General features: G+C 37.5%; 1 protein-coding gene across 2 annotated transcripts; it reads right to left on the minus strand.

Moving 5' to 3' along the window:
• Positions 1–1,028: 1,028 nt before the first annotated feature.
• On the minus strand, positions 1,029–11,073 carry LOC133746270 (uncharacterized). 2 transcript variants are annotated; one of them, XM_062174445.1, is made up of 28 exons: positions 10,565–11,070; positions 10,229–10,421; positions 9,985–10,121; positions 9,729–9,845; positions 9,424–9,570; positions 8,895–9,266; positions 8,635–8,792; positions 8,291–8,412; positions 8,101–8,192; positions 7,628–7,883; positions 7,413–7,476; positions 6,500–6,645; positions 6,338–6,408; positions 6,061–6,234; positions 5,193–5,264; positions 4,918–5,019; positions 4,731–4,820; positions 4,123–4,198; positions 3,914–4,007; positions 3,737–3,806; positions 3,402–3,581; positions 2,947–3,069; positions 2,777–2,860; positions 2,503–2,687; positions 2,223–2,361; positions 2,075–2,134; positions 1,799–1,903; positions 1,029–1,698 (listed from the first exon to the last, which is right to left on the minus strand). In XM_062174445.1, the coding sequence occupies exons 1-28, from the start codon at positions 10,661–10,663 to the stop codon at positions 1,585–1,587; spliced, it is 3,642 nt and encodes a 1,213-aa protein (XP_062030429.1). In that variant the 5' UTR covers positions 10,664–11,070; the 3' UTR covers positions 1,029–1,584. The 2 variants fall into 2 exon arrangements, with proteins under 2 accessions (XP_062030429.1, XP_062030428.1); XM_062174444.1 differs by having other exon boundaries at positions 8,635–9,266; positions 10,565–11,073.
• Positions 11,074–11,181: the final 108 nt, after the last annotated feature.

Raw genomic sequence — 11,181 nt, forward strand, 5'->3', positions numbered from 1 at the left:
AGGGAAGGTATGTATCCGTGCCATTCTGGCTTGAGTTTGAATGAAAGTTGTCTTGTTTGATTCAAAAAAAAAGATTATGTTTTAGCAATGATAAGATTAAGAAATATTCTAATAGAAAAAAGATTTAAGAAATATTATAATTTAAATAAAATTAGAAATGGAGCTTTGCATAATTTTTTAGAATGTGTGTTTCTATTGGTTGAACAACAAAACCCCGAAGCAATGTCTTATTTTATGAATATATAGTTTTCTGACTTTAAAAAGATGTAATTTTGTCGTAGTTTTGAATTTTGCCAGTTCGAGACATGTTTAAAAATCATTATTATATGATGGAAAAATTTTGATAAGAAAATAAAAACATGCGATTTTGATAAATATCAAATAGTCCTTAGTTAGTAGTAATCAATCTTCTTGGGAACTTTTATTTTATTTTTTAGTTGTGAAATCCAGTTACCCCAGGTTGAGACATGAAATGTAATAATAATTTTTATATTTTTTTACTTTGAAAATAAATAAATAGGTTTATATCACTAAGTGACATAAAAAGAAAAATAAAACTTAAAAAATTAGAGCACAAATAAGAGGTAGAAAAATTAGAGCCTTAAGATGAAACTAATGACTAAGATAATGTCATAATTCCTTAGAAAAAAAAAAAATGTCCTTAAAGACGCATCAACACATCAAGTGCAGTGTATAACTCCCGGGTTAAATGAGCATTTACCATATGTTAGAGGGGAGTGGATATTCACTATAGTTATAACTTACAAGTAATGCGTGTAAGGTCTATGGTAATCTTCAAACTTTTAGAACATGTATCTAGTAAGAATATAATTTCCCACGTTCTGATCACCAGCTCTAGTTCTGTAATTATGTGATTCCAACAAACAAGATTATCTACTTAAGTAGCCCTAAACCCTGCTAAAATTACAACTTTCGAACTCTAAGTCAGTTTGTGGACTCAACCAGCAAAAGTTGGATTAACTCAGTATTGAGAAAAACATTAATCCATCAACAGCATTCAAAGTAAATTTGAAAACACCAATATGTATTGGTGGAAACTTTATTGCAACATAGATTGCAAAACCAATGGCAACAGACCAGACCACTAAGAAGATTAATGGCAACTAATGTTTATACATATGCTAAGAAAAAATTAGATCAGAGTAATTGTTACCAACTGCTTATTGTTCAATTTCGACAAACCCAATAAAAAATGACTATATGCACAAGGCCGTTGTTCCAACTTCATCTTTGTTCCTCTATGATCTCTTACAGTAAACTTAGATTCAACAGACATGTTTTTATGCCGACGGAGAGAGGATGGGGAACGAAACACAAGCAGTGAAGCCATGCCACTTACTTGGAAGGCTTTACTTTTCCTTATACCCGCCACCATCAAACTAAGGGAAAAAGACAGCTTGACAAACTAACATTCATTTTACAGGCAAAATGGTTCCCCAGAAAGCCCTCAGATGGAGGGCAAATTTTCTCGCACATGGGGCTCTTCGCAATGGGAGAACTGGAGAATTTAGGAAAGAAATATTCATTAAAGATTGAAAAAACCCTTTTGTACACCGGAAATCTTCACATGAAGTAACTAAGGGCCTTCTTTCTTCTAGAACCCCCTTCTCCATATAGTTCATTCCATTGTAAGAGCTCTGTCATGTTCACAGACTCTGATGATACACTGGCACATACCTAATTCCAAATAGCAGGTTCAAAAATCAAAAGAAGGCAATGACAACGAGAGTGAGAGTGAGAATGAGTGAGAGAGCAAACTAATGATGTTCATATGCACCTGTTCATGAGCATATTTAAAATCATCCATGTTTACAGGCCGAACATCGCCACTGCTACTCAATGCTGGAATAGGTTTGCCTTCTGCTATAGCTGCAGCACGATCCTGGCACCAGTGTACAATGTCAGATCAAAGCTTCTATTCAGAACTAAACTGATTAACAAACATGTTATGTCTAAGTTTGTGTAGCCCATCCCAAACTTTGGACACACATCAACAATTTAAGACAATAGTTAAGTTTGCTTTCAAATGTCAAAAGAAAAAAGAAACACATACCTTCTTTTCCTTTTCCAAAATCTCTTTAATGGGACGGTGTGCAGCAGCCACGCATAGATTCTACAATATATTAGTAATTGTTAATATATACAGCCACTAAAACAATAGTTAATAAAGTATAAAAGAAAAATGATGTCACATATGTTACTTTAAGGTCACTTCCAGAATATCCATCTGACATGCTCGCAATTGCCTCAAAATCAACATCGGGAGATAAGTCCTCTTTTGCCAATATGACTCTTAATATCTTTGCCCTATTGGGAGCGTCTGGCAAATTTACCATCAACCTGCAGAAGAAAACTAATCATAAACCAAGTGGCGTCTTGTAGTAAAAGGCACAAAAAGTGTGGGATGATGTGAAAAAAATATAGTGAGAAAGGTTATATAGATACATGAAACTATTGGTCCCAACTTGACTTGATGTTTACCTTCGGGGCAGCCTTCGAATGACAGCTTCATCAAGGTCAAAAGGCCTATTTGTGGCTGCAAGTACCAGAACTCGTTCTGCTTCTTTTGTTCGTAGCCCATCCCAATTTACCATAAATTCATTTTTCATCTTGCGCATTGCCTCATGCTCCCCTGGGTTTTCCCGCCGGCCCAACATGCTGTCAACCTATAAGAAGCTCCAATAATGAGAGGATACCATTTGAGTAATGTCCCAATATAAAATTGTTGAAGGGAAATAAAGGGTTAAGTACTTACTTCATCAACAAATACAACACTAGGGGCAATTTTACTAGCTAGAGAGAAAACAGCTTTCACATACTTCTCACCCTCACCAAACCACTGCAGTGAAGAAGGTGACATGATTTAAAAGTTGTTACATGAAATCACTTCAAGAGTTAGTCAACCAAAAATTTAAAATTCCCAACCTTAGATGTGATGCTCGACATGGATATGTTGATGAAGTTTGCACCAGCCTCTGTAGCCACAGCCTTTGCCAGCATTGTCTTGCCTGTCCCCGGGGGACCAAATAAAAGGATGCCTTTGCAAGGCTGGAGGCAGAGAACATATAAACAATTCTAATCAGATACACTCAACAGCAGCTGATTAAAATAATAACACTGAACTTGGTAGTTAAAATTAGAACTCTCAAGTAAAATAGTAACTCCCTGCAAACTGTAACTCGGTGGCAATTGCAGCAATATAAATTCGTCAACCTAGTGACAATTGCACCCATGTATCTATAAACAAAGGGCTAAATCCTAAACCATACTGAACTCTACCCTAATGAACCCAGGATGCAAGAAAGGACAACAATAATACAGCTACAACACTCTAAACATATATAATGCTTATTTTTTGCAATATAAACAAAGCTTTAGACCTTGGTTAATTGCCCTTTGCAGAAAAGCTCCGGCCTTTGTAAAGGCAGCATCACCAATTCTTTCAATGTATCCTTCACATTTTCAAGAGCGCCAATATCATCAAACGTAACTCCAATGTCAGTAGGTGGGATAACATCTGCCAAAAGCCTTTTCTCAAATTCATTTTCCGTTACAACATCCTGATTTCATCCCAAAAGAAGAAAAGACAAATCACTATGAAGAACTAAAATAATGAAGACTTACTTAAAGTCTTGCAAACAAAAGTTGAAAAAGAACGATATGTGTAAAAGTTGTTGGAAACACAAAACCAGTTGCATGCAGGATAGCCAATCACCTTAAGTGACTTCTTCAAGCTCTTATTTTCATTCTGGATAGACTGTAAGATTCCGAGTCCGTACTTGATGCTGCCAGAATTGCAACACGGCATTACAACTGTGTAATATCCATCCAATAACTGATATTTCAGCTAGCAATTATTCAGGAAGATGGCAAGAAATGACCCGTCAATTACCTCTCAGCAGACAAAACAACTCTAGTTTCTGGATCAGCTTCAGGATTCTCCATTAAATGATGGCTTAATGCCCATCCTACTACCTTCTCTGAACCTGCAACACATGAGATAATACATAAACTATCACATGAGATAATACATAAACTATCAAAGATAGCAAAAACAAGACAAAACCAAATGATGCTTGATATATCAGAAGTACAACATACTTTCATTTGTAAGTGTTTGGTCCTTGATGCTTAGCGTATCAAGTCCTTCACATTCCATCCCACACCGACCCAGAACCTAGAAATGAAATAACGCACCTTGATTATCATCTTTAAAGTTTGGCAGCTGTAACCATAAACTTCTATATAAGTAAGAGAACTCAAGAGGCCTGAATTATGACTATTTAAATTGTATTTCTGAACTCAGCTGTCAAAACATTTTTTTTTTTTTTTTTTTGGGACAAAGGCTATCAGTTGTTCTATTCAAGTCAACTTTTATATAACCCTCATTAACACTAATTTAAAAAAAAAAAAAATGAAGTGTTTGACACTTGATTTGTATAGCCTGCAAGTAATATGTAAGGTAGTTCTGGGATGAAGCAAATCCAGGGGCCCATAGGGTTACCATTAGTTATTCTAGCCCAAACACCTTCCACATGTATATAGACCATACACAGCAGTAATGCCCCAGAATGCACACAAGACTATGTTTCAAATATCAGCAGAAGAATTATTCGAGCCAACTCCCCAAAAAACCGAACTACTTCACATTACACAATCCCCACATATATGATACAGGAAAAGGTGTTGTCAAACCGAAAGAAACTCACAGTGCGCAAGTGGTTCAAATTTCCCTTCATTTTGAGGGTTTCGGCATCACGATCCAATTGCTGTTTCCATGAGACAAGAAGTCCCTCATCCTGCAATGGTTAATGAACTTTAATAACATATTAAGAAAATAACCAGTGAATGGAAGGAAAAAGAAAATTCTGTCCATAGAGAATCCACTATACAAACCTGTGGCATATGAATGGTTACTTTATTAGGAAAAAGTTTCGTCAGAAGTTTTGTTGCCTTGGGGACTTCCTTCCCTCTTTCATGCAGTCTTCCAAAACTATCCTGCAATCAAGAACAATCCACACTCAAACATAGCAAAACAGCACCATCCCATAATTTAAAGATAAACTGAGCTCAAGTGCTCAACTAAGCCCTTACAGGTTTCAATAGAAAAAAAAAAACACACACACACATAAATAAAAGCACAATATTTGCAAGAAATGCATAAGCATTACCGGAAAAGCCAAATCAAGAAGAGCAGTTTGATTGCTACCGAACTTTGTGAAAAGTAGACCACCAGGATGCGACTGGAAAGAATGGGAGAGAACATTCAAGATTATCATAAACATTTGAATGAAATCTGCTTTGAAGATGAAATTAAAAGAAACACTCTGTAGCTCATCCTACTTGAATATAAACAGTCTACTACATACAGGTTCCATGCCCCTCCCTCTCTAGAAATTTAACTAGTACCAGTTTTTACCACCCATCCCATGTTTGGTTGCACCTAATGTAATATTACTATTTTCTTACAAGGTTATAGGTTGCTTTTCTATAAATCTAATATTGGCTCAAAATATTAAACGTCACCAAGACAACAGTAATACAGCATCTCAAGCAGAAAGAAATGCTGGAAAGCATACTCTAATACCACATATAAAGAATCGGTATTGATGGCTTCATACATAACAAAGTTTTGACAACGGTGCTAACGAGTATGTAGACTTCTAATACAAAGATGACAAACCATATTGCATAGTCCTGATATGTAGAAACCAAACATACTGAATTGTGATAATCTAGTTGGGTATGCATGATTCCTTCTACAAAGATGATAAACCACATTGCTTCCACATGTATAACCTCATTGCGTATATTTACTATACTCACATAGCATAATTGTCAATATCAAATTTCATTTTCAGGTTCTACTTCTTTTTTATTTCAAGTTGAGTATGCTTAGAAGATGACATAGCAATTCAACATACATGCTGTCAAGATATGAGATGAAAGAAGAAAAAAAAAAAAAAAGAAGAAGAAGAAGAAGAGGAAGAGGAAGCTTCTTCAATAGGTCACCAAATGCGGAAACTAAACAAATATTACCTTCTCCTTGCGATTGTCAGTATGAGTATGAGAGCCAATTACAACCACATTATCAGGAAGCTTATCAAGTCTGCCTCTGAAAGTGGAATACGAATCTGAATTTCCTACAAGGGACTTCTCCGCATCTTTCATGAACAAAATGAAAGGAGAACTTCTGCTCTCACTATGTACAGCCTTTAATAGATAATATATAGTAAATTTATGAGAAGATGATAAAATATTGTTATAAGAAAAAAAAAGTGATTGGTTATGAACTTATGATGGAAAATGATGCTACCTCAAACAATGTATTGATCAGTAATTTATCCAGATCATCCGCACCTGTGTTTTCTGAACGAAGATCGGAGGCTACAGAGAGGAAAATTATGAAAGGTGAAAGGTGAAAGGATTAAATATATATTATTACAAATTGAAGGCTACACAACCAGGTGCATCATACCATTGCAGAAGAATCCATTTCCTTTACAAAGACCCCCAAGATCAACACCATCAAATACTTGTTTATCAAACCTCACACCAATTTTTGACAAAGGATTGCCCTCAAAAACCAACACAGCCTCTCCTCGGGCTCCAGGTACTGGGCCCCTGCAAAAGCAACATAACATTTCTAAGAGATTGAATAGATTAAGTAGGTGGTTGCCATTTGAACTATAGGAGCAACCAAAGTTTACAGTTTATTAACAAGATTATCCTCAATCCTAGTTGAATATGACATTCAACATCAAGGGATTTTATACTGAGGCGGAAACTATAAATCACTTCTACTTAACAGATAACCATATTATATTCTGATAATAACATTAATAAATTATCCCAAAACCGTTCCTAAATGATACAAGGAAAAACAAAAACACAAAGTTCATTTTACTAAATGATATTGGAAACTTATGAAATGTACATCCTACAGTATGAAACAACAAAAAGATGCAACAATTAGGGCCTGTTTGGCAGTGGTTTTTGTATCAAGTTATTTTGCTTGGGTACCGGTTTTGCTCTAAACGCTTTTCTTTCAAGCACTGTGTAAACCTTTTTAAACTAAAGGTGCTTAGGAAACAACACTACAACGCACTAAAAGTGCTTCTACAACCCAATAAATACTAAAACTAATTTCTGCCAAAAGCGCTCTCGAGTACCCGAGAGCTCTTTCAGCACTTCTAAAAGCACTGGCACAGAGGCCCTTAAACAACTGGCAAAATAAAAAATCAACCGAAATTTCATGAACAGTTCTGAATAACATATTAGTATATTACACCAGCCAGTGCAGTAGAATTTCTACAAAGATATATCAAGTTCAAAGCAGTCATTTTGAAAGAGGAGAAATATAGAATCGCAAGATTTTACAAGAACTGTACCGTGAAGAAGATGTTGTAGGATATAAGTTGCCCGAAGATAAACCAATAAACTTTACTCTGTCACCTGTATGTTGCATTTGTAAGAAAATCATGCTAAGAATATACTTCTAAACAAATTTTTATGAAAAAAAGAAGAAGAAGAAGAAGAAATGCAGAAACTTGTAGATTGGCAGGGGGCAGAGAGCAGCAGAAAAAAAAACCCCAAATTGGCAAACCTATTTTAAACACGTAATTCTTAGATGTCCCTGAGGATGTAGCGATGGAGTCAATCTCCGTCTTATGTTGGGATTCCAGGCCATATGACGGTCCATTTGAAGAGCTTGGCGCCAACCTTGGTGCCTCTAGCTCAGAAACTAATGGATCAATGCTCTTAGACAAGTCTGTGGAAACAGGACTTGGTTTGGCCAAGGTGCCTATTTTATCTCCATTAGACCCATCCTTGGGCAGCTCGGCTTCCTTTGATGACAAACCCTATTGAAATTTTTAAATATTCTCCCTAATTAGCTCTTGCAAAAACAATGAACAACAAAAGTAAAAAAGAACATAGATAACAATAAATAAAACCATAAAAATTAACTACAATTACAACTCGGTGGACATAACCAAGAATAATTTCCCAAAAAAAAAAAGCAGGAAGTAAAGTAGAAGGAAGAACTTAAGCCAGTGCAGGAACTTGTTATTTACTTACACCCAAAAGTGATTGGCTATCAAATATGAGCAACTTAGCCCCGAAATATTGAGCAAGTGCCTTTGCCAACATCTCCTGGTATATCTCAGACCCTAGAAAGGCATTCAGAAACCAACACTATAAATTTTGAAGCAAAAAGCCAAAACATTACATGTAATATTTATAATCAAAAATAGCATTATATACACACCTGCAGGACCAGAGAACAATATTCGAGGATTCACAGTGGTAAGCTCTGTAGTATACTTTGCATGTTCTTTATGTTTCAAGTGTATAAATGAAGCTGCAATCAGCACATTCTTCGTATTCTCACTGCAATTTAAAAATAAATAAGCCACTAGTGCATTTTTAAAATTAACATTATAAATCAACATTCAACAGTATGTGATAGGCATAATCACATTCATAATCACCAGGTTCTCTAACAAGATACATGTAGACCTGAAGCATTTATAGCAAATGAGAAGATCTGTCAATTTACTTAGCCAGGACACATGCACCAACATGATGGTAAACAGATCATATAGTGAATACCTCAAATAGTACGGGAAATTATCAAATGAAACATCCATGCTATTGCCTTCAAGAATTGCTGCATGAATGCCTTCTTTAAAAACAGCACACCGCACAGACATGCCTGACGTTGATGCTGGCAGCGAATCCCTCGTCCACTCATTTTTTTCTTCCAATACCTGTTTACAGATACCTTTGCTCAATTTCAGTTTATAACTAGGTGTTCGTGCTAACATCCTCAATAAAGGCCCTAGCAAATCATTCATCCCAGAGAATTTTACATTGTCTGCCTCTACACCCGAATCTGGGTTGCAGTCCGGAGTAAGATTCTTGTTGATTCCTCCAATCTCTTCTGTTTTGTCAGTCGTTCTGTTTGGAGTCAAGCTGTCTTCGAGTTCTTCAAGCTCAACTTCTGTACCTTCTTGAATAACAGACTGAGCTGGTACTTCAGCCCCTGGATGGACTTTATTGGTGGTCTGAGCCGCAGACTTCCATCGTGATAGTTCTGGTCTCATGCTAAGAGAAGCCAGTATGGAAGCCCCATCCACATCTGAAGGATCTCCGGCTCTCCTGTCAAGGTGCAGATATTTTCCAACACCACTTTGAACCTCTGCACCCTTAACCGCACCCTCCGCCACAAGTAGTTGAAAAATCTATGTCAACCAAAGTTAAGGAAACTAACCATGTGGGTACAAACTCTTACAGGCCCAGACAGTTCCATGGACGAGTGAAAGTCATCCAAAGAGTACTATCAAACAATTCAGATTATAATTCAAATCAATAGAGAAGGAAATAACCCATAAAGGATACATAAGCATGGTTCCCCAGAGAACCAAATACCACTTCATCACCCGAGTTGAGCACGCAGCTGTTGCCTTTCTTCACATGCGCCCCATTTACTTGCAGTGATCCCTTGTTTCCCATACTTTCTATAATCGTTACAGCACCGCTCTCCCGCTGATCATGTGCAGAAACAATGTGTATACACATTTTAGAGGAAAATAGAAAAGAAAGACACCTAAGTGGGTTTTCATTCAAAAGTAATATGAGCAAACGTCTCATTAGTTTTGCAGATTACCAACAAAAAGTAAGAAATGGAACTCTCAAAACGATACCTGTTCGCGTTTGATCTTGCACAGACACGCACTAATGGTACTATCCTTCAGAGGGAAATTGCTGCTTCTACTCGAACCAATTGTAAAAATCGATGTGGTGATAGCAATGTTTAGATTCTGCAGTTGAACAAAGAGCTTAGACACACCTCAAAAGCCCAAGCAAAAACGTCTAATACACTACTTCAGTCCACAAATCACACACAAGCCTCCAATTCAACCTCTGATATATAATTCATAAACACAAAACACAAATTACCTGTCCAGACTGTGACAGAAGTTTGCACCAAGGTGTTGTCAACTCGAAACTCCCTGAATTCAGGCTCTGCTTCTGATATGAACTCCATGCCAAAAACGAACTCCTCGCCTTATCCAGCACAGCAGCCGGTGAAGACGCTGCAAAAAAAAAACAACATTTCCGAAACTTTCAATCAATCGATCAAAACATCCCCGAATTCAAATCCAATACCAACAAAAATACACATCTCCAACAATCTATCTACCTTCAGCCACAGGCGGCGGGGTCACCGCCACGGCTTGTGCAGAAGCTTCAGTCTTTACAGAAGTCGCGCCGTCTCCGGCCGTCTGAGCCTCGCCGGCGGCGCTGCATTCTCCGGGATCAGCCGCCGCCGTGGCCGGCGTACAAACCTCCTTCGAATTCTCTGTTTTCTCCGAACCAACGCCATTGTTATCCACCTGTAGAAAACACAGAAACCCAAATCAAAACCCTAAATCTCACAATTCAGACCACCCCAAAAACCCAATCTTTGACCCTCCCCACAATCCAAACCCAACAAAAGAACCGATTTTTATTATTCAAACAAAAATAAAGACAGAACCTTCTGCCGCTTCGGCGACTGAGGCTTGTTGTCGTCGGAAGACGACGATCTTTTACTGTTATTGCCGGAGAGAGATCCACTTCTCCTCGTTGAAACCATGGCTCTCTCTCTCTTCGGTTTTTTCCCCTTTGGTCTTTTTTTTTTTTTTTTTTTTGCTGAGAGCAACAAAAAAAAAATGCGAGAGAGAGAAAGACAGACTCTCCCTGAGACTTAATTATTTTTATTTGGGGGGGGGCTTTGATTTTGTGTTTTATTTATAGTTTGTGTTCATAAACGAGATTAAAATAATATTGTTTCCTTTTCCTTTCTGGTGTTCGGTTGGTGCATGTAAGATTGATGTCCCCAAATTGGCTTTTATAGAGGGGATCGATGACGGCGTAGGCTAACCTGGCTGGCGCAGGATAGCGGCGGGGCGACGACTGACGGAGACGAGACCTGGTGGTGTACGTTAGCGAGGTTTGATGGGATGTAACTAAACTGCACTGCGGGGTGGGGTTGGTGTTTTGTACTTGGTGGAGTTTTGTTGTTCATAGTTGTGGACTGACAAGCCTCATGTAGCGGTAGGAACTAGGAAGCTCTTACCAGCTTGTTATGTTTGGTTTGGGTACTTTTATTTC

Source organism: Rosa rugosa, chromosome 4, assembly GCF_958449725.1.
Source record: "Rosa rugosa chromosome 4, drRosRugo1.1, whole genome shotgun sequence".
In the NCBI taxonomy this organism is placed as follows: domain Eukaryota; kingdom Viridiplantae; phylum Streptophyta; class Magnoliopsida; order Rosales; family Rosaceae; genus Rosa; species Rosa rugosa.